The sequence below is a fragment of the Pecten maximus genome, chromosome 7 (genome assembly GCF_902652985.1).
Source record: "Pecten maximus chromosome 7, xPecMax1.1, whole genome shotgun sequence".
Taxonomy (NCBI): domain Eukaryota; kingdom Metazoa; phylum Mollusca; class Bivalvia; order Pectinida; family Pectinidae; genus Pecten; species Pecten maximus.
Window position 1 is genome coordinate 15689939 of NC_047021.1, and position 25080 is coordinate 15715018.

At 36.1% G+C, this 25080-nt stretch overlaps 1 protein-coding gene across 1 annotated transcript in view; it reads right to left on the reverse strand.

Moving 5' to 3' along the window:
- LOC117331742 (voltage-dependent calcium channel subunit alpha-2/delta-1-like) overlaps positions 1-24049 on the reverse strand; it is a 141827-nt gene extending 117778 nt beyond the window's left edge. Inside the window, 3 exon segments of the mRNA XM_033890610.1 lie at positions 668-790; positions 15965-16046; positions 23935-24049. Of these exon segments, the coding sequence (XP_033746501.1) occupies positions 668-790; positions 15965-16046; positions 23935-24041 (312 nt within the window). The 5' untranslated portion in view covers positions 24042-24049.
- Between the last annotated feature and the right edge of the window lie 1031 nt (positions 24050-25080).

Below are 25080 nucleotides of genomic sequence, written 5' to 3' on the forward strand. Positions count from 1 at the left end.
TAAGTGGGATCCACTAGTACTCTATAACAGAATAAAATCACACTTTATATAGCATTTTGATACTGCTGTGGGACGCATTTTCAAAAATGTCTAGGTATGAAGAAAATTTCTCTTCCATAGATGCCATCTTTCAGGTCTCTGCATGAAAAAATGGAACCATATAATTCATATTTCTAATTTGTGTTTGGCCATGTGGATGTTCCCTTCAAAATTCCATCATATATTGATGCATGAAAATTTAAGAATGGATGTTTAAAGGTAATATGGCAGTCACTTAGGATCAGGCCAGGAAAAGATAGTAAATTTGATTAGTCTGTCAATACTTAAGAATGAGCTTGCTTGGAGCTCAGTAAGTTATAGGCAGGAAAATTGAATTACAAGTCATGATTATGGAAGTTATTTGGATAAATGGGCCCGTTGTTTTGACATCCATTTGGACCTGTACTTCAGGCTGATAATTAATGCCACTCGTATGTACCCTACCGAGATTAATAACACTTGTTAAAGAAAGCTGACTTTAAAAAACAACACATGATTGGTGGAAGTGTGAAATTTTTTTCCAAAATTCAAGTTCATCAATTTTGACTGAAAAACAAAAGAAAGAACAAAACAAAAACAAAAAAACCACACACACACAAAATGATGTAATTCCTGTAGAGATACTTACTCGGAGGGATTCCATTTTTCCACCCAACATTGTTGTCAACTTCTCAGCCATTTCATTCACCAATGTCATACTGTTCACGTGGCCAAACTTGACAATCCTGACATCGTAGAAGCTTTGATAGTTCTGTATAATTTGATAGAACATTAGAATTAGTTAAATAAATCAATATCAACAGCTGATGTAACAAAGGTATGCAATTTATACATATATGAACGCGTTGTTGTTTCTCCAACGATAAAATACTTTAAAATCAACCTTGATAACCACTGGAAGGACCTTGAACTAAAATACAACCCTTTGGCAGGTTATAACACTATATCCATAAGAGACACTAACATTTTAATCCAATAATTGAGATATGGATCTAGAGGCATATTGCCTACATCAATTAATAATCATATCATATCATATATACATCAGGATATCATACACTGATTTAACAGTCAGTAGACATCGGGATATCATATACTGATTTAACAGTCAATATATAGACATCGGGATATCATATACTGATTTAACAGTCAATAGACATCAGGATATCATATACTGATTTAACAGTTAGTAGACATCAGGATATCATACACTGATTTAACAGTCAATAGACATCAGGATATCATATACTGATTTAACAGTCAGTAGACATCAGGATATCATACACTGATTTAACAGTCAGTAGACATCAGGATATCATATACTGATTTAACAGTCGGTAGACATCAGGATATCATATACTGATTTAACAGTCGGTAGACATCAGGATATCATATACTGATTTAACAGTCGGTAGACATCAGGATATCATATACTGATTTAACAGTCGGTAGACATCAGGATATCACATACTGATTTAACAGTCAATAGACATCAGGATATCATATACTGATTTAACTGTCAGTAGACATCAGGATCTCATATACTGATTTAACAGTCAGTAGACATCAGGATATCATATACTGATTTAACAGTCAATTGACATCAGGATATCACATACTGATTTAACAGTCAGTAGACATCAGGATATCACATACTGATTTAACAGTCAGTAGACATCAGGATATCATATACTGATTTAACAGTCAATAGACATCAGGATATTATATACTGATTTAACAGTCAGTAGACATCAGGATATCATACACTGATTTAACAGTCAATAGACATCAGGATATCATATACTGATTTAACAGTCAATTGACATCAGGATATCATACACTGGTTTAGTCAAAAGACATCAGGATGTAAAATATTGATTTAACAGTCAATAGAATTTCGGATTTATCATCAGAACTTAGATACCTGTACAGATTTTACAGTGTACATCCTGTAATACCACTATATATATAACATGTGTACCAGATCTGATAGTCATGTCAGAATATACAGCAAAACTGCATCAGAGTAACACTCCGTTCATCAGTACAACACAATCTATGGTAATGATATCAATGCAAATCAAAGAAAACCAAAGTAAAATTCAATTAGGTTCCCACCAAAAATCAATACACCATTACGATCGGAAAACCTTTATGTTGAACAGGAAGACAATAAGAGGCCAGCAGCCTTTCCTTCTACTGGTCATGTTGGTATACATACAGAGTCATCAATATCACTGAGACAGTATTGTTAAGTTATTATAGGCCGAGAACTTTAATGCTCAAGTACATTTATGTGTAGTAATGTATCCTACTGTCTATAACAAAGTCTTTTTAATCATGCATCCCACTGTCCATAATATAGCCTTTTTAATCAATCTCATGTTAGGAAATTCTTCATAAAGTTTCCATTACATCAAAACAGAGAATCTACTTCAACTAATTATAGAACCTACTAGGCCTACTTAATTACCCTCTGATCTGATCCGTAAGTTATTTGTCAACATGTATCAATATATATAACTGGTCATTTATATAGTAATAAGGACAGTACAGACAAGTAAATTGTTGAACATTGGAGGCAATCTTGCCCCTTTACCAAGACACAATTCAATACATGGTATATGACAGCTGGCTTACTTAATTAATCCCCCCCCCCCCCCCCCCCCACCCCTCAAGCTCCCAATCCATGGTATGTACAGTCAGTGAAACCTGCCTTAGTGACCGATCATTTCCAGTGACTTCATGTCATGTCATGTCATATTCGGAGTTTCGGTGATTTTCATGACCTTTTGTAACTGTATTCTCAGACTCCCTGCACTGTATAATGCGACTATAATGACCTTAATTTTACATGCCTATTGATTTTTAAACCTTTATTAAACAACTTTTATGGCTATTTTTTTTTTCATTTTACCCATGGACTTTCATTAAGATTGACTCAATAGAGTGAAGAATCACTTGTTATGTCAGTACTAAGTCCTTTCGATGCAAACATCTACACGATGAGGAAACTACTTCACAAACGTTACTAAGAGAACAACAAGATGGCGGATTCATCTCTTGCTTCTTGATAAGTCTGTCTTGCTTTTTATTCTTATCCGTCGACTTCCCATTTCAGCCACATATACGTACATGTTCTGTGAGTAATCCGTTATGAGTTGAAGAATCTTGGATGTACTTTCGATCACATCAATAAATGGGATGTCGCTGGATAAGAGTAAACAGTAAGATGGACATACCGAGAAGCGAGAGATGCATTCGCCATCTCTTAGTAATGTTTGTGACGCAGTTTCCCAACCGTGATCTAGGTGATCGAGACTTCCCAAAAAAAAGGAATTTCACTTGACTACTTGCTTACAACTGACATCCCTTTAACAACTCCCAGAAGGCATATACCTTACATAATCGCACATATCACATGTACACAGCATTTATCCAATTGATTTAACTTCCATATCTCTTGAAAGATTCAGAGAAAAGTTAAATACTTTTTGATGTGATATTGTATCTCTGGCAAGGTTATATGCGCTATTTATAGATTTATCATCACTGCTGGTGAAGTCACTTTTAACTCAAAACGACAAGATTATAATCACACTGACAGCCTATATCAAGTTAAGAAACATTAACAGAATGATGAATTGATTTAATTATAAAATAACAAATCAGTTATAAAAATCAATAACTTGATTTACCCTCAGACACAAGTCTGAAAATGCTGCTTTTCAAAAAAAAAATTGATATACAATGTACTGGTATTTGAATTTTTTTTTTGTTAAATGTTCCTGGGTTTACACAATTTCATTGGAAAATTAAGATATCTTACCTTGCTTTTTGGAGCCTTGCATTAAATTAAATTTTTGACAAAACATATCAACAAAAATCTTAGTTTGAGTTGAAATTACAATAAAATATTTATTTTTAATAAATAAACTTTTTGAAAATTAATTAAATCTTGGACAGACTGCTTGAAAAATTTATTCTAACATTTCTCGATGGTGTCACTGTCTGATGTGACTTTTTTTAACTGTTCCCTTGGAAAGTCACATTAGACATGTTTGACTGTATATGTATATGTTATTAAGAAATGGCAACGTATGCTTGATGATATAATTGATATATTGATGTAATAACACTAGCAGGTTTGACTGAATGACAACTTAAGAAGAACAAGTTGATGGAACAAAATTGTTATATTTTAACAGTCAGGGTCATTTAAGGATGTGTCAGGTTTTAGAGGTGAAGGAAAGCCCGAGTACCTGGAGAAAACCATCGGTCTACAGTCAGTACCAGGCAACTGCCACACGTTACTAGTTTCGAACTCGTAACCCAGAGGTGGAGGGCTAGTGATAAAGTGTCAGGACACCTTAACCACTGAGCCACCGCAGCCCCTACAGTTGTATGTTATACTCCTAGTTGAATAAAAGATATTACATCGTCAAAAATTATAGTGATGTCATGTGTCATTGTTCACAACTATCCAACATATGGACTGAAGAGTCATAAACAGGTCTTACACATCACTTCTGGTCAGAAGTGTAGCTGATACACACTTTTAATGTTTCTTTAAGGCCTTCTACCGCGCTAATTGTTCTTCACTAGTTTTTGCTTTAAAGCATAATTTCTACATATTTCAAATTTCATCATAATAAATTGATCAATTGGTTTAATATCCACTAGAGATTTTCAAATTAATCCATTCTGCTGATATCATATATAATATGTTCGTGAATAGTTTAATTAATTATACATAATGGAACAATTAATTCTGCAACTGAATTATCTCTTACTAACATGTTTTCAGTATTTGAAGTTTTGTTTCAGTTACATGATCCAATTTACTGTTTGGAACAGAGATTTCCACATAATGGCAAATAACAAATCTGACAGTCAATCTTTTTTTTTATCAAAAATCTATTGGTTTCACCTGTATGAACAAAACCGAATTGTTCATTTTTCAGGTGAAGAACAGAAGGGAAGACAGAGATAGTACAAAGACTTATTTCTACATCAGTTCTGATCAGTAATGTATAACAAAGACTTATTTCTACATCAGTTCTGATCAGTAATGTATAACAAAGACTTATTTCTACATCAGTTCTGATCAGTAATGTATAACAAAGACTTATTTCTACATCAGTTCTGATCAGTAATGTATAACAAAGACTTATTGTATAACAATGACTTATTTCTACATCAGAACTGATCAGTAATGTATAACAAAGACTTATTTCTACATCAGAACTGATCAGTAATTTATAACAAAACTTATTTCTACATCAGAACTGATCAGTAATGTATAACAAAGACTTATTTCTACATCAGTTCTGATCAGTAATGTATAACAAAGACTTATTGTATAACAAAGACTTATTGTATAACAAAGACTTATTTCTACATCAGAACTGATCAGTAATTTATAACAAAACTTATTTCTACATCAGAACTGATCAGTAATGTATAACAAAACTTATTTCTACATCAGTTCTGATCAGTAATTCATAACAAAACTTATTTCTACATCAGAACTGATCAGTAATTTATAACAAAACTTATTTCTACATCAGAACTGATCAGTAATGTATAACAAAGACTTATTTCTACATCAGAACTGATCAGTAATGTATAACAAAACTTATTTCTACATCAGAACTGATCAGTAATGTATAACAAAGACTTATTTCTACATCAGAACTGATCAGTAATGTATAACAAAGACTTATTTCTACATCAGAACTGATCAGTAATGTATAACAAAACTTATTTCTACATCAGAACTGATCAGTAATTTATAACAAAGACTTATTTCTACATCAGTTCTGATCAGTAATTCATAAAAAAACTTATTTCTACATCAGAACTGATCAGTAATTCATAAAAAAAACTTATTTCTACATCAGAACTGATCAGTAATGTATAACAAAGACTTATTTCTACATCAGAACTGATCAGTAATGTATAACAAAACTTATTTCTACATCAGAACTGATCAGTAATGTATAACAAAACTTATTTCTACATCAGAACTGATCAGTAATTTATAACAAAGACTTATTTCTACATCAGAACTGATCAGTAATTTATAACAAAGACTTATTTCTACATCAGAACTGATCAGTAATTTATAACAAAACTTATTTCTACATCAGAACTGATCAGTAATGTATAACAAAACTTATTTCTACATCAGAACTGATCAGTAATTTATAACAAAACTTATTTCTACATCAGAACTGATCAGTAATGTATAACAAAGACTTATTTCTACATCAGAACTGATCAGTAATGTATAACAAAACTTATTTCTACATCAGAACTGATCAGTAATTCATAACAAAACTTATTTCTACATCAGAACTGATCAGTAATGTATAACAAAACTTATTTCTACATCAGAACTGATCAGTAATTTATAACAAAACTTATTTCTACATCAGAACTGATCAGTAATTTATAACAAAACTTATTTCTACATCAGAACTGATCAGTAATGTATAACGAAGACTTATTTCTACATCAGAACTGATCAGTAATGTATAACAAAGACTTATTTCTACATCAGAACTGATCAGTAATTCATAACAAAACTTATTTCTACATCAGAACTGATCAGTAATTTATAATCAAAGTGTCGAGGCCACTCATAGGTGCTGTGCATGAGGGATTGAAATACAGGAGAAAAGCAAATATTATATAAATATAAAATGCCACATTATAAGAAGACATTTTTATTGTTTTTTAAGAGCATTCCTGAATATTTTACTGATGCTTATCTTATGTCATTTTAAGGAATTTTATTTATTTAAAAAAGGCTGTGGTTGCTTTAAAGTTGTGATGAATGGTGAAGAATGATACTTTTAAACCTCACTTGAATTGGCATACATAAGTTTAATTCTTAGATCAATTAATCTGTTATGTCCGTCATGTTTCTTGATAAACCACATCACGATTGCCTATACATGTATAAGATTCTTGTGAATTACTCTCCCAGTTTATTTTGGTTCCTAAGTTTTTAAATTGTACTCAATGTACTTCTTTTCTTTCTCTCTGTGTAATAACTGTTCTGTATCCTGATTAGAGATCTGACAACTTTCGTTAGAAGAAACTCTTCTCGGAAATTAATTTGTTCCCGATGAATTGACCTACCTTATCTGTTCCTGTGACTTGTTGAATCGCACGTTCATGTTATATACTTTGTGCAAGCATTTCACTATCGACTGATTTAAAACATCCAACCTCTTTATTGCTATAGGAATCTCTGTTGTGGACACAAGCTAACGTTAGGTTTCGCCTCATAATCACTTCAACCAACTCAACCAGCACGGCCATTTTTGTGTACCCTATTTCTTGGAAATGATGAACCAATCAGAAGTATATATTCAACTTTCATTTTAAGTATCAAATGTAAAACAATCAGAGGTTTCACTTATTGATAATCTGAGACTAAAAACAGTAATCGACGGCCGAGGGCCATTTTTATCAATCCAAGATCTAGAGCTCAAGCTTAAGGTGACTTTCCAATATCGCATTAACTGGAGTGTATATGAGTTACCTCCCCTCGCACAAACCAGGAAGCAAGCGTAATAATTTGCACCGAAAATAGTTTGGAATACTCCGGCATAAAACAGGTCATTATTTATGATTTATGCTGTTTTTCTATAATTTATTTTAATTCAACAAATGTCTTCAAGCATATAAAAGCGTGAATCATATTACTTAATCACAAACAAATACTTCGTGGAAGGAGACAAGATTGTCTAGTGTGTTGTTAGCGGTTTTTGGGAAGAATTATTTCTGGTCCCATCCTGAACTCATCAGGATTTATCATTTAAGTAAGTAACATTTTGACTCCCACAAGAGTTCCGAATAAATTTGTTATAGTGAAATTATTACAAAGACTTATTTCTACACAAGTTCTGATCAGTATAACAAAGACTTATTTCTACATGAATTCTGATCAGTATAACAAAGACTTATTCCTACATGAATTCTGATCAGTATAACAAAGACTTATTCCTACATGAATTCTGATCAGTATAAAAAAGACTTATTTCTACATGAATTCTGATCAGTATAACAAAGACTTATTCCTACATGAATTCTGATCAGTATAACAAAGACTTATTCCTACATGAATTCTGATCAGTATAACAAAGACTTATTTCTACATGAATTCTGATCAGTATAACAAAGACTTATTTCTACACAAGTTCTGATCAGTATATATATAACAAAGACTTATTCCTACATGAATTCTGATCAGTATAACAAAGACTTATTTCTACATGAATTCTGATCAGTATAACAAAGACTTATTTCTACACAAGTTCTGATCAGTATATATATAACAAAGACTTATTCCTACATGAATTCTGATCAGTATAACAAAGACTTATTTCTACACAAGTTCTGATCAGTATAACAAAGACTTATTTCTACACAAGTTCTGATCAGTATAAAAAAGACTTATTTCTACATGAATTCTGATCAGTATAAAAAAGACTTATTCCTATATATATGAATTCTGATCAGTATAACAAAGACTTATTTCTACACAAGTTCTGATCAGTAATGTATTTCTCCCCTGTAAACATTATTTATTTTACAACAATTGCTTGGAGGGATGCAACACCAAAGCCGATAGGATAGTGTGTTTCCGTGTGAAAGCACCACACGACGAGAACAAGCCTTGGTCTGATGACATATACACAGCTGTGGGAGAAAAGCCACTAAATGCTAATCTTGCAATCAGGAATAACGAAATCTGGATATCGGGAATAACGAAATCTGGATATCGGGAATAACGAAATATGGATATCGGAAATAACAAAATCTGGATATCGGGAATAACGAAATCTGGATATCGGGAATAACGAAATCTGGATATCTGGAGTAACAAAATCTGGATATCAGGAATAACAAAATCTGGATATCTGGAGTAACAAAATCTGGATATCTGGAGTAACAAAATCTGGATATCTGGAGTAACAAAATCTGGATATCAGGAATAAAGAAATCTGGATATCTGGAGTAACAAAATCTGGATATCGGGAATAACGAAATCTGGATATCGGGAATAAAGAAATCTGAATATCAAGAAGAACGAAATCTGGATATAGGGAATAAAGAAATATGGATATCGGAAATAACAAAATCTGGATATCAGGAATAAGGAAATCTGGATATCGGGAATAACAAAATCTGGATATCAGGAATAACAAAATCTGGATATCAGGAATAACGAAATTTGGATATCGGGAATAACAAAATCTGGATATAATTAATTGTTTTACATAGTTTACAGAAATTTGTTTACAAATGAAGTCAACTGTATGTGCATGAGAGATCTAGACTAGGAAATAAAATTTGTGATCAATTTCCATTTGTGATTTTACTTTTTCCAGTGTTAATCCAATAGCTTGTATGAATATTTTTTGTTTAAAGTGTCAATATCTCGTTTTAATTTGCTTAATACTAATTATCTCATGTGTTAAGAGTTAAGATTTTTCCTACTGCTATGTCAGGGACACCATCAGATTACTAAATGTGGAAACATTAATTAAAGAACACAGCAGAAAGCTGTTACAAACCGTTATTTTCATTTGTAGTTTGCTGGTCCCATGACAGTTTCAATTTAAACATTCACTTGTAATTGAATACGGTATCATTTAATTTACCTCCAAGTGCTTTGTATCCCAAACAAATGACTGCAATCTACCGAGACCATGAGACAGAACAATATATGACCATAGAATGCCACATAGTGTTTACACTATCTTATACTGAAAAAGATTTGCATCACTTTATGAGCAGATAATTAGGTGTCATGCTTTACTCCTCACTATTCATTTCCAAGTCAATGTTTAATTTTCTTACAATTTGAGGAATACAAGTAATCAGGAGTTAGTCTCCAACTCATTAAACACAACTTTCAGTATTTTTTGTTCAAATTGTCTACCAAGTTTCAAAGAAATCTGTAGCAACTGTAGAAGATCTCCTGACAAGATTCAGGAACTAGAAATAAACAAAGGGCCATAACTTTTGCAAAAATTGTCCAATCAAAATACCTTTCAGGAAAACACAACATTATAGCATGATTATCTTACTACATCTGGTCAAAAAAATAGATCTTTGAATTAAAATATATTACTGAAATAAACAAAGAGCAATAATATTAATAACAAATATGGTTGAATCAAAATGTAATTCACAATCTAAGCCAAACTATATACACCTTCATTGTATCAGGATCATAAAGTCTACCATGTTTCATATATCTATAAATTGGTTGAAAAATGTAAATCTCCGGCTAAAATTCAAATACTGAAATAAACCAAAGGAAAATAAACTTTGGAAAAAACATAAAATCCAAATTTCTTTCCAGGAAAAAACAACTACATATATATCATGACTATAATGTATACCATATTTTAAAAAGATTGTTTAAGAAATGTAGGAGGAGATCTGTATGTACGTTTGTATAGATTTCCTCAATTTTTTATTAATTACTACATTGAAATTACATATATTGTTAATTTTCAATTTCAAAACTCAAAATTCTCTGAGTACTTTCAGTAAATATTGAACAGTAATACATAAATATTCCATATACCTTCCATTTCTGAGACAAAAAGTTTGGAACACCTCACAAAATTTATCTATTTCTGCACGTGTAAGACAGATATAAAGATGTCAGTGATGTCGACTTCCTCAGATTAATAGGCAAGAAAATGTTAATGCTCATCAGGTATTGTGTCAAGCCTGTATGTCTGTTTCTAACTGACAAATGACAATTTGTAACAAACTATATAACTACATCGCTATAGAGGACTGGGTGTTGACCTCTAACAGACAAACGACAATTTGTAACAAACTACATCGCTATAGAGGACTGTTTGTTGATCTCTAACAGACAAACGACAATTTGTAACAAATTACATCTCTATAGAGGACTGTGTGTTGACCTCTAACAGACAAACGACAATTTGTAACAAACTACATCTCTATAGAGGACGGTGTGTTGACCTCTAACAGACAAACGACAATTTGTAACAAATTACATCTCTATAAAGGACTATGTGTTGTTGACCTCTAACAGACACACAACAATTTGTAACAAACTACATCTCTATAGAAGACTGGGTGTTGTTGACCTCTAACAGACAAACGACAATTTGTAACAAACTACATCTCAATAGAGGACTGTGTGTTGACCTCTAACAGACAAACGACAATTTGTAACAAACTACATCTCTATAGAGGACTGTGTGTTGTTGACCTCTAACAGACAAACGACAATTTGTAACAAACTACATCTCTATAGAGGACTGGGTGTTGACCTCTAACAGACAAACGACAATTTGTAACAAACTACATCTCTATAGAGGACTGTGTGTTGACCTCTAACAGACAAACGACAATTTGTAACAAACTACATCTCTATAAAGGACTATGTGTTGACCTCTAACAGACAAACGACAATTTGTAACAAACTACATCTCTATAGAGGACTGTGTGTTGACCTCTAACAGACAAACGACAATTTGTAACAAACTTCATCACCATAGAGGACTGTGAAGTAAATCTGGTTTTCTAGGATAGTGATTTATTGTAAGACATGTATTATGTTTAGCCTCTGTCAGACTGTATGTAAGGTATACCTAAATGTAGCCATGACTGATTACGCATCAATTCTCAACATAAACACCAAGTTTCCAAAGCCACATCAGGATACAGACAAGGCTGGCAATTAGACACATATCACAAGTGTATGTTGACATGCAACTCTTTTCCACCTCACTGTCATTTCTTTGGTAAGATTCCCAAAACCCACCCAACCTCTTATTGTCATTTCTTTGGTTAGATTCCCAACCCCCACCAAACCCCTCACTGTCATCTCTTTGGTTAGATTCCCTACCCCCACCAACCCCCTCCCTGTCATTTCTTTGGTTAGATTCCCTACCCCCACCAACCCCCTCACTGTCATTTCTTTGGTTAGATTCCCAACTCCCACCCAACCCCTCACTGTCATTTCTTTGGTTAGATTCCCTACCCCCACCAAACCCCTCACTGTCATTTCTTTGGTTAGATTCCCAACTCCCACCCAACCCCTCACTGTCATTTCTTCGGTTAGATTCCCAACTCCCACCCAACCCCTCACTGTCATTCCTTTGGTTAGATTCCCTACCCCCACCAAACCCCTCACTGTCATTTCTTTGGTTAGATTCCCTACCCCCACCAAACCCCTCATAGTCATTTCTTAAGGTTAGATTCCCTACCCCCACAAAACCCCTCATAGTCATTTCTTTGGTTAGATTCCCTACCCCCACCAAACCCCTCACTGTCATTTCTTTGGTTAGATTCCCTACCCCCACCAAACCCCTCACTGTCATTTCTTTGGTTAGATTCCCTACCCCCACCAAACCCCTCACTGTCATTTCTTTGGTTAGATTCCCTACCCCCACCAAACCCCTCATAGTCATTTCTTTGGTTAGATTCCCTACCCCCACCAACCCCCTCACTGTCATTTCTTTGGTTAGATTCCCAACTCCCACCCAACCCCTCACTGTCATTTCTTTGGTTAGATTCCCTACCCCCACCAAACCCCTCACTGTCATTTCTTTGGTTAGATTCCCAACTCCCACCCAACCCCTCACTGTCATTTCTTCGGTTAGATTCCCAACTCCCACCCAACCCCTCACTGTCATTCCTTTGGTTAGATTCCCTACCCCCACCAAACCCCTCACTGTCATTTCTTTGGTTAGATTCCCTACCCCCACCAAACCCCTCATAGTCATTTCTTTGGTTAGATTCCCTACCCCCACAAAACCCCTCATAGTCATTTCTTTGGTTAGATTCCCTACCCCCACCAAACCCCTCACTGTCATTTCTTTGGTTAGATTCCCTACCCCCACCAAACCCCTCACTGTCATTTCTTTGGTTAGATTCCCTACCCCCACCAAACCCCTCACTGTCATTTATTTGGTTAGATTCCCTACCCCCACCAAACCCCTCATAGTCATTTCTTTGGTTAGATTCCCTACCCCCACCAAACCCCTCACTGTCATTTCTTTGGTTAGATTCCCTACTCCCACCCAACCCCTCACTGTCATTTCTTTGGTTAGATTCCCTACCCCCACCAAACCCCTCACTGTCATTTCTTTGGTTAGATTCCCAACTCCCACCCAACCCCTCACTGTCATTTCTTTGGTTAGATTCCCTACCCCCACCAAACCCCTCACTGTCATTTCTTTGGTTAGATTCCCTACTCCCACCCAACCCCTCACTGTCATTTCTTTGGTTAGGTTCCCTACCCCCACCAAACCCCTCACTGTCATTTCTTTGGTTAGATTCCCAACTCCCACCAAACCCCCTCACTGTCATTTCTTTGGTTAGATTCTCTACCCCCACCAAACCCCTCATAGTCATTTCTTTGGTTAGATTCCCTACCCCCACCAAACCCCTCACTGTCATTTCTTTGGTTAGATTCCCTACTCCCACCCAACCCCTCACTGTCATTTCTTTGGTTAGATTCCCTACCCCCACCAAACCCCTCACTGTCATTTCTTTGGTTAGATTCCCAACTCCCACCCAACCCCTCACTGTCATTTCTTTGGTTAGATTCCCTACCCCCACCAAACCCCTCACTGTCATTTCTTTGGTTAGATTCCCAACTCCCACCAAACCCCTCACTGTCATTTCTTTGGTTAGATTCCCAACTCCCACCCAACCCCTCACTGTCATTTCTTTGGTTAGATTCCCTACCCCCACCAAACCCCTCACTGTCATTTCTTTGGTTAGATTCCCAACTCCCACCAAACCCCTCACTGTCCCTCCCCTCAGACTTTATGTTGGTTGCTCCTTTATCTTTGTCAGACTTTATGTCGGTTGTCCCTTTATTTTTGTCAGATGACATGTTGATTGTCCCTTTATCTTTGTCAGACTGTATGTCGGTTGTCCCTTTATCTTTGTCAGACTGTATGTTGGTTGTCCCTTTATCTTTGTCAGACTGTATGTTGGTTGTCCCTTTATCTTTGTCAGACTGTATGTTGGTTGTCCCTTTATCTTTGTCAGACTGTATGTTGGTTGTTCTTTTATCTATGTCAGACTATATGTCGGTTGTCCCTTTATCTATGTCAGACTATATGTCGGTTGTTCTTTTATCTTTGACAGACTGTATGTTGGTTGTCCCTTTATTTTTGTCAGATGACATGTTGGTTGTCCCTTTATCTGTGCCTGACAACATGTTGATCGTCTCTTTTTCTTTGTCAGACTGTATGTCGGTTGTTCTTTTATCTATGTCAGACTTTATGTTGGTTGTCCCTTTATCTTTGTCAGACGACATGTTGGTTGTCCCTTTATTTTTGTCAGACTGTTTGATGATTGTCCCTTTATCTTTATCAGACTGTATGTTGGTTGTCCCTTTATCTTTGTCAGACTGTATGTCGGTTGTTCTTTTATCTATGTCAGACTTTATGTTGGTTGTCCCTTCATCTGTGTCAGACGACATGTTAGTTGTCCCTTTATCTTTGTCAGACGACATGTTAGTTGTCCCTTTAGCTTGGTCAGACGACATGTTAGTTGTCCCTTTAGCTTGGTCAGACGACATGCTAGTTGTCCCTTTACCTTTGTCAGACGACATGTTGGTTGTCCCTTTAGCTTGGTCAGACGACATGTTAGTTGTCCCTTTAGCTTGGTCAGACGACATGTTAGTTGTCCCTTTAGCTTGGTCAGACGACATGTTAGTTGTCCCTTTAGCTTGGTCAGACGACATGTTGGTTGTCCCTTTAGCTTGGTCAGACGACATGTTAGTTGTCCCTTTAGCTTGGTCAGACGACATGTTAGTTGTCCCTTTAGCTTGGTCAGACGACATGTTGGTTGTCCCTTTAGCTTGGTCAGACGACATGTTAGTTGTCCCTTTAGCTTGGTCAGACGACATGTTGGTTGTCCCTTTAGCTTGGTCAGACGACATGTTAGTTGTCCCTTTAGCTTGGTCAGACGACATGTTGGTTGTCTCTTTAGCTTGGTCAGACGACATGTTGGTTGTCCCTTTAGCTTGGTCAGACGACATGTTAGTTGTCCCTTTAGCTTGGTCAGACGACATGTTGGTTGTCCCTTTAGCTTGGTCAGACGACATGTTGGTTGTCCCTTTAGCTTGGTCAGACGACATGTTGGTTGTCCCTTTAGCTTGGTCAGACGACATGTTAGTTGTCCCTTTAGCTTGGTCAGACGACATGTTAGTTGTCCCTTTAGCTTGGTCAGACGACATGTTGGTTGTCCCTTTAGCTTGGTCAGACGACATGTTGGTTGTCCCTTTAGCTTGGTCAGACGACATGTTAGTTGTCCCTTTAGCTTGGTCAGACGACATGTTGGTTGTCCCTTTAGCTTGGTCAGACGACATGTTGGTTGTCCCTTTAGCTTGGTCAGACGACATGTTAGTTGTCCCTTTAGCTTGGTCAGACGACATGTTGGTTGTCCCTTTAGCTTGGTCAGACGACATGTTAGTTGTCCCTTTAGCTTGGTCAGACGACATGTTGGTTGTCCCTTTAGCTTGGTCAGACGACATGTTAGTTGTCCCTTTAGCTTGGTCAGACGACATGTTGGTTGTCCCCTTAGGTTACTCTATCATTACCTGACTGTCTACCAGTAGTCAGCCATACCCTCTCTCCATGTGGGGGTAGTGGACTGTCTCTTGCAGTGTTCTCCCTTTGTTAAACTGTCTTTAACATATTGACCCCTATCAAATATGGTGCTTATTCAATGTTCTAAATTAGGGTTAAAACTGTTCTGCTTCATTGTGTTAAGGAAACTTGAGGCTACAATAGAATTGTTTAATTGTATCCATTATCAGAGGAGAATCACTATGGGATGCTGTAGCCCTAAGGTACAGCATGTGTCTGTCATACTACCCAGATATCCTTACCTTTGTCAGCACTGTACTGCCGGTGTCATCCACAGCAATTTTTTCAAATTCATTATCCAACTTCTCAGCCCATCTTTGCACACTGAAATGCAATAAAAGTATTATGGAATACACAGTCTTGATTCAATTGTAAGACCAATATAGATTCACATACGGAAATGTCCAGTGCCTATAGCTTTATTCACAGAGTATATTTCTAAATATTCAATCAATTCAATTCTACACTGTGCTTACATAATCTGAAAATGAGAATATCGCACGCAAACAAGCATATGAATACATATCATTACGTAGCCTATATAACTTCTGTAAATTTTTAACCCTGTAATTGATATGGAGAACTAGGCTGATAAGTATATATTAACTTAGTTTTTGAGAATTAAGAATCCCTGAATCTGGTGCTGCTGTTAAATGGAAACTCCATTCATTGTCCTGGTGCTCTCTTTAATCCTCTATTCTGTTTATTACACTATAATTATATATAGGTCCCATGTCTTTGTCTATCAAAATGAAACACATCAAACTAATACTCTCTCTGCTAGAGATTGTAAACATTCTGTTATTGATATTTTAATGAGATAACCCTAATCAACAGTTTCCAAAAACCGCTAGATTATAAGGGTATTTCATGTTCAAAACCATTTTATTTATTTATTATAATTATATAAGCACCTCCAATCTGGAGCCAGAACAATGACTAGGGATGGAACTATGATATGATTGGTCAGCTCTGCCCTTTCTGGAACCAATTAGATCACAGATTACATAACATGAAATTATTTGAAAGATGATGATCAAATTGACCCAGATATTTATCAGTGAGGAACACATACCAGAGGAGCACTAGTGTGAGGTTGATAGCGATGCATTAACAAGTAAATAAGGTAGTTTTCACCTAATGTTTGACTATATATACACACCATAGTTTAGGAATGTAGAACATCTGATTTTCTGCATACCAAATAGTCATTTTTGCTTGTTGAAATGTTTCTCGATTGTGTCCGACTAAAGAAAATTTGTCAACTTTTGAAGTCACGCGACTGCTTGTTAAATAACTAGACTATTTTGATGTGATATCTTGTGACATTTTAAAGTTTGAGGTCTCTACTCTTGATCAAAACTGCCACAGATGAAAAATCTTGTCTGATGAAATGTTGGCAACACTTTAAATGAAATTACCCAGTTCTGCACACCGACTTGGTTCCTTACCATTCTCTATATATCATTGTCATAATCAGTCTTTGAGCAATGGGCATGCTAAACACCAATGGGTGGACACTCTATAACCACTTGAGCTACCTGCCCAGCGTCATTTAGCCAAGTTTATTTCAAGGGTATTTTGTTTGTACACCAAAATGTAACAGGTGAGGGGAAAATGTAACAGGTGAGGGGAAAATGTAACAGGTGAGGGGGAAATGTAACAGGTGAGGGGGAAATGTAACAGGTGAGGGGGAAATGTAACAGGTGAGGGGGAAATGTAACAGGTGAGGGGAAAATGTAACAGGTGAGGGGAAAAAAATTTTAACAGGTGAGGGAAAATGTAACAGGTGAGGGGGAAATGTAACAGGTGAGGGGAAAATGTAACAGGTGAGGGGAAAATGTAACAGGTGAGGGGGAAATGTAACAGGTGAGGGGGAAAATGTAACAGGTGAGGGGAAAATGTAACAGGTAAGGGAAAATGTAACAGGTAAGGGGAAAATGTAACAGGTGAAGGGAAAATGTAACAGGTGAGGGGGAAATGTAACAGGTGAGGGGGAAATGTAACAGGTGAGAGGAAAATGTAACAGGTGAGGGGAAAATGTAACAGGTGAGGGGGAAATGTAACAGGTAAGGGGAAAATGTAACAGGTGAAGGGAAAATGTGACAGGTGAGGGGGAAATGTAACAGGTGAGGGGGAAATGTAACAGATGAGGGGAAAATGTAACAGGTGAGGGGGAAATGTAACAGGTGAGGGGAAAATGTAACAGGTGAGGGGAAAATGTAACAGGTGAGGGGAAAATGTAACAGGTGAGGGGAAAATGTAACAGGTGAGGGGAAAATGTAACAGGTGAGGGGGAAACGTAACAGGTGAGGGGGAAATGTAACAGGTGAGGGAAAAATGTAACAGGTGAGGGAAAATGTAACAGGTGAGGGAAAATGTAACAGGTGAGGGGGAAATGAACGGAGGGGAAATGTAACAGGTGAGGGAAAATGTAACAGGTGAGGGAAAATGTAACAGGTGAGGGGAAATGTAACAGGTGAGGGAAAATGTAACAGGTGAGGGGAAAATGTAACAGGTGAGGGGAAATGTAACAGGTGAGGGGAAAATGTAACAGGTGAGGGGAAAATGTAACAGGTGAGGGGGAAAATGTAACAGGTGAGGGAAATGTAACAGGTGAGGGGAGACATGTGAGGAAAGACAGGTGAGGGGACAAGTACACTAGGACCTGTAACAAATGGTGAGGGGGAAATGAACATGTGTCGGAAATAGTAACCAGGTGAGTGAAATTAATCATTGAGGGGAATTAACAGTAGGGAAATGTACAGTGAGGAAATTTAACATCAGGGAGTGGTGTAATGTCCAGTTAGGTAAATGTACATGAGGGAAATTAACAGTAGGAAAATGTAACAGTTGAGGGAAATGTAACAGTAGGGAAAATGTACAGTGGGAAAGTAACAGATGAGGGAAAATGTAACAGGGAAATGTACAGTAGGGGAAAGAACAGTTAAAATGATAAACAGTAGGAAAGTAACAGTGTGAAAGTAACAGGTTGGGAATTCAGGTGAGGAAATTTAACCCGGTGAGGGTAAAATGATACAGTGAGGGAAACTTACAGGTGAAGGAAAATGTTACGGTGAGGAAAGTAACAGTGAGGGGAAAATTATACAGTGAGAGGAAATGTAACAGGTAGGAAAATTTAACATGAGAGGAAAATGTAACAGTGTGGGGAAAAGTAACTGGGAAATTCACGTTGAGTGGAAAATCTAAACAGGTGCATGGGAAAATGTAACAGGTTGAGGAGATTAACAGGTAGGGAAAATTCTCGTAGGGAGTAAAATGACCAGGACTCTAAGTCTCTAACCTCCAAAATCTAGACTGACACTCTAACCTCCAGTTTCCCTGCATTTTAATACACCCTAATGTTAATTTGATCAATTACTAATTATTATCATATGACAATGTCCATACATTTTAACCATCACAAGTTGTCTGTAGATTCCATCTAGCTGTATATAGGCTGTCTATGAGTACAACTTAAAAACTTAGTAATAATTGCAGGTACATATTGTAATATGTCTGTTCTCAGTGTAAATAATCTATATACTATAACAGGTGTTACCTGTACATAGATATTAGAGACACAGTTAAAATATTGATTAATTCACAAGTTACGCAGAGAAGTAAAACCTGTCATGAAGCAATTTTCAATTCATATGGTAAAATTTACCATCCTAATTGTACACATATGTATGGAGATATAGATATGGACCTTCATCAAATTTTTTTCTGGTCCAAAAATCCATGTCGGGTGAAATTTTCTATGTGAAAATGAAAAAAAAATCTTATGAAACAGAATGAGAAAAAAGAAATGCTGTCTCCAAAAGAGCAAACTCCACAGTTCACAGCTGCTCCTAAAAACAAGAGGCCCATGGGCCTTAACAGTCATCTGACTCTAAATTAAAGACCTTTATACTATTGTAGTATACATTCTCTGTAGTGAGTAAAGTGGCACTGTTGGCCATGGTGGCCATCTTGGAATTTGGATCAACCCTAAAAATAACAACACTTGATCATGACTATCTCAGGATCATTTCTGGTAAGTAAGAGCTGAATCCCACTGGTGGAATTTGAGAAGAAGTTTGAAATAGGTGTTGTTCAGGAAAACCATGATTGCACAAAAATGTTACAAAATGGCTGCCGTAGCTGCCATGTCAAAGTTTTTACGAGGCCGAAAAATAACAACCCTTTGTTGGTTCTCATTTCTTAACATACTTACCAATTTCTAGCTCAATGGCGACAGTAGTGAAACTGGAAAAGAAGTTTCAAATGTGTTTTTCAAGATGGCTGCCATGGTGGCCATCTTGGATTTCTGACCGACCCAATAAATAACAACACTTGGTCAGAGCCATCTCAGGATCATTTCTGGTAAGCTATAGCTGAATCCCACAGGTGGAATTTGAAAACAAGTTTGAAATAGGTGTTGTTCAGGAAAACCATGATTGCGCAATCATGTTACAAAATGGCATCCGTGGCTGCCATGTCAAAGTTTTTACGAGGCAGAAAAATAACAACCCTTTGTTGGCTCCCCTCCCTAAACATCCTCACTAATTTCCAGCTCAATGGCACCAGTGGAACTTGAGAAGAAGTTTAAAAAAATAATTTCAAGATGGCGGCTATGGCAGCCATCTTGGATTTCGGATTGCCCCAAAAAAATAACAACACTTGGTCGGGATCATCTCAGGATCATTTCAGGCAAGTTTCAGCTCAATAGCACTGGTGGAACTTGAGAAGAAGTTTAAAATGTGTTTTCAAGATGGCGACTGTGGTGGCCATCTTGGATTTCTGATGGACCCGAAAAATAACAATACTTGGTCAGGACCGTCTCAGGATCATTTCTGGCAAGTTTCAGCTCAATCCCACTATTGGAACTTGAGAAGAAGTTTAAAATGTGAAAAGTTTACGGACGGCGGATGGCGGACGACGACGGACTAAGCACGATGGCTATAGGTCATCCTGACCATTCAGGTCAGATGACCTAAAAACCATAATCTTATTCTTTACAATGCAAAAAGTAGAGTTTATAAGTATGTTGTATTGTGGAGTTACAGCTACACATTTAGAGAGTGTTTATGTCATATGATGATCCTGGGTGGTGGGTCACTTGGAGGGAGGTAAGTTCACCATTTCTTTATAAGTATACATGTACTGATAGTACTTGTTCTCTTCAGATCAGCTTGCTTGGGGAGTATATATAGACTCGGCTACATAGTGTCAATGCAATTTTATGTTTTGGAGCTTTTTTTTTAATTGTTTTCTTTCCTATTTTTTGTCCATTTTTGGTCAATATACATTCGGTATGATTTCTTTATTACCATTATATATAGTACATGTACCATATAAATCATTAATATTGTAATACATATATCCTATATGATATCATATCTAAACATATCCCTCAGGAATATAAAATTGAATAATAACGTTTTATATAAATGTATGAATGTCGCTGATCATCCTGTATGATTTACTCAATGTTTGTATTGATCCCTTCCACATCAGTTTTTCAATAAAAGGCATCCATTCTAAGTCTGCTATGTCATAAATAGCATCATTTTCTGATTCAAAGCGACATAGCTGGTTTATAAACATATAAACATTGTACAGAATTTTTTTTAATGATTGCAACTGCACATGTAAACTAAAATGTTACAAAAACAGAAATAAAGTGCTTTTATCAAACTTTTACAGCCTCCTATATAGATGTATGCCTGAATACAATAAAAAATATCCCAATAACCTGCTTACTTATATATAGTAAACAGTAAAGCCCACTGTCAACCAATGATCAAGTTTTCCTGCAGCAGCCTGCATATGTAATCTAATGAGAATTAGGAAGATCTTGTTTTCTTCATTTTAAAAAACAACAAACTAACAACACACAATTTCACCCCAGAAAACATTCTGTTTTGGCTGAATATATAGCAAAGAGTAATCATTATTATGATACAAATTGTTTATGTTACTGATATGTTAACAGAACACACAAGGTGGAGTGATATGGTCACTTCTGTTAGGGACATGATGATCTGACTCAGAAATCACGAAGATAATTTGGGTTCAAACTGAAACTATAGAGAGCAGTTGGTTTTTATAGTCTGTAGGATGTTACTAGTGGTATGTATGAATTAGTAAATGAATCCAATCATAATCTGGTGTTGATTTAGACAATATAAACATGATACTTATAGAGGTAAGTTTGGGGCGATCATGAGATGTGAATAATTAAATTATCCTGGCCTCAGAATGCCTCGTACAAGATTATATCTACATAACACTTGTAACAGTAGAAGAGAAAATGTAGCAGCCAGACAGAGGTTCGAACCCGGGACCTCCGGACACTAGCCGGATGCCCTTCCAATCTAGCTCTACCTGGTCACCAATGATTGACCAAGTCCAGTCCCCCTAAACCTTGTACATGTTCACCAGCAGGGCTAATTCTCCTCAAACTTATTGTGATATTTTCTTTTGTACATGTATTCTTAAAAAGCAAGACTATACACACTGGATATATATCGAATATGATGAATATCTTATCAGTTGGCCACTTTGTTATAAATATCTAAAATATATGGAAGTTTACAATCTCGGGCCATGTTTAAACAGGTTAGCTTCATTTTTGTGTGTATATACCTGAAGGATCCCAGATATCAAACTAGATAATCTTATGCTTCTTATTTTGTCTGATGTATTATATATATATATCACACCTCCTGAAAGCCTTCATTTCTTAATTCTAACAAGTAAACTGATGATATTGTCAAAATTCAAAAAATAAGACTTAATATGACATAAATATATATATACTGGTATAACCATCATTTGTTTTCAAATTAGTCATAACTAGTGCCTGTTATTAGTCTGCAATCTTGTGGGAATTATAGGACCATAACTTTCCAAAGAGGGAAGTTTAATGCTTTAATACTATATATAGAGAATACATAGTCAGATTCTTAAAATATAAGCTGTATTTTGGCGAGACTACAGAAAGACAAAAGAAGCAAGCCTTGGCGAGCCACTTTTGTCTTTCTGTCCCGAGCCATAAATACTAGAGCTTATATTTTAAGACACTGACCATGTATTTTATTTATCATGCAACAGTCATCAAAAATCAACATTTTTAAGTGAAACAGTATCAACAATATCCCAAATATATTCGCCTTTTAAATGTTGTTTCACTTGGAAGTAGGTCAGTCGATTTGATGCACGTGCTAAGATTCTAAAATAGCTGTATATAGCAAAAATATATATGGTGGGTGTATTCCAACAATGCGGTGCCAGTTGTAGGATAAAAATACATTTATATGTAGGGTTAGAGTTATTATCCTTCCAAAGGGACTGCAATTTCCCACTTTTTTACTCTGACATTCTAATTAATACTCTGCAAGGAAAACAATATATTATTTGCCCCTTATTAAATGGCATCACAATTAACAGTAATAAATACTCTTTAAGGCTTACATTTGTTGATAACCCTGTACACTATTTTGACTTGTCTACATGATTATCATTATTTACAGTGACAGATCCAGATCCCATCTATTATTTTAAACACTAGAACCGTATGCATGTATATAATATTTACACCGGTAGCTCATGTAGGTATATAGTGTGAAGGCAAATTTGCTCCTTCCCTTTATGGCTCTACTATAACTAACACCCCCACCCCCGCTCTACTATAACACACCCACCCTACCCTCTCCCCCCCCCCCCCCCCCCCCCCCCCCCCAGCAAACATTCTGGTCCACCTTGGATTTATACAGACAAATAGTTATATGCCTACTTCTGTGTTGTTATATAATAATATAGTGTATTAGATATACAGAAATATCCATTGGCCCATCAAAACCATCGCATGTATGAAGACTTTCCAACACCCCTACGACCTAATTAACCTGCCAAATGTTGCTGACATTGGATGTACACTCGCGGGACAACTCATAAGTGACAAGACCGAATATAACTATCATAAGCCCCATTCGTCTGATGTTGACGTTTCGAGGAATGTCATGTAAGTTTTTTTCATAAGCTAGGACACTGTATTAAAACCATACCATCTTCTACGTTACACAAACTATTGTGACCGTTGTTTACAGTGAGAATCGAACGAAGGATCATGTATCGAAGCGAGCTCCAGAGGCTGACCAAGCGATGTTATGACGAAAACCAGGAAAATATGACATGCATAGAATAAGTTTTAAACTCTACTTACACACTTAACTCTGGAAGAGTCTCAAAATATCCAGGTTGTAGTATACAGGCGGCGAAAACAAGCAAAAATAGCTCCAAGCACGGTTGTCTGTATGACATGGTCGCCATGTTGAATACCTACAGCCTCGTTTTCACTCTTATTTCCCCTTTCGGCAATAATCACTCCAGTGAAAGTGATGTGAGTGTTCAGCGCGTGTATCACGGTGTCTGATAGCCGCGGAATATGATCTTACGAAATATACCCAAGTGTACCATATTATTGACAGAATCCTCTCACGATCTCCACATCGCTAGCTGTCAATAGCTGCTCACTGATTTAGCCCCATGTTTTATAATATATCTGTCCAATACCCATATACACCCTATTAGTCTAGCCCGCCCATTCAAAAATACAATAAGTCACGTCTTTTGTCTGAATTTTACAGTAGCAAAGGAAAGAAACCCGACAATATTTATCACTGCAGTTCAGTACATGGATCGAAGAAAAGAGACGTGCAGTCTGATTTCAACCTGGGTCTTTTTATAAATGTTTGACAGCATATATTATATAGTCTATGTACATGTATGTAGACCTAGTCTGGTAGATTTCTTAAGCGCGATTTTTTTACTTCTCCCTTCATTTTTTCTTAAAGGACCGTATTGGAAGTAAGCCACTATGGTAATACACTGGAAAGAATAGGGATGTAGAACTATACCTTGAGACAATTAGACTACCGGTATTTTAGCACATGACGGTAAATAAACTACCATTGCTATAATGTCTAAAAAGATTGTAACAAATATTCTCATACTCAGTCGTACTACAAAATATGTTATTATTTATTGATACGAGCTGCATTGTGATCTATATGTTATGTTTTGTTGTCAAAAATGATAACATGTTTTATGTCTGAATACATATCATTATTATAACTTAGTATTTGTTTGTACAGGATGATAATGGACATTCATCATAGTAAATCCATGATTATATATACATACAATAATCACAATAAGATAAAATATATCATCAGTTACACAAGACTATCAAATATACTCATCATATCATTCTAATATGATCTTGGAATATTTTGACATTTAATAGAGTTTACAACATATTCAATAATTTCAATGTCCCTTTCTATTACTATACTAACCAGTAAAGGAG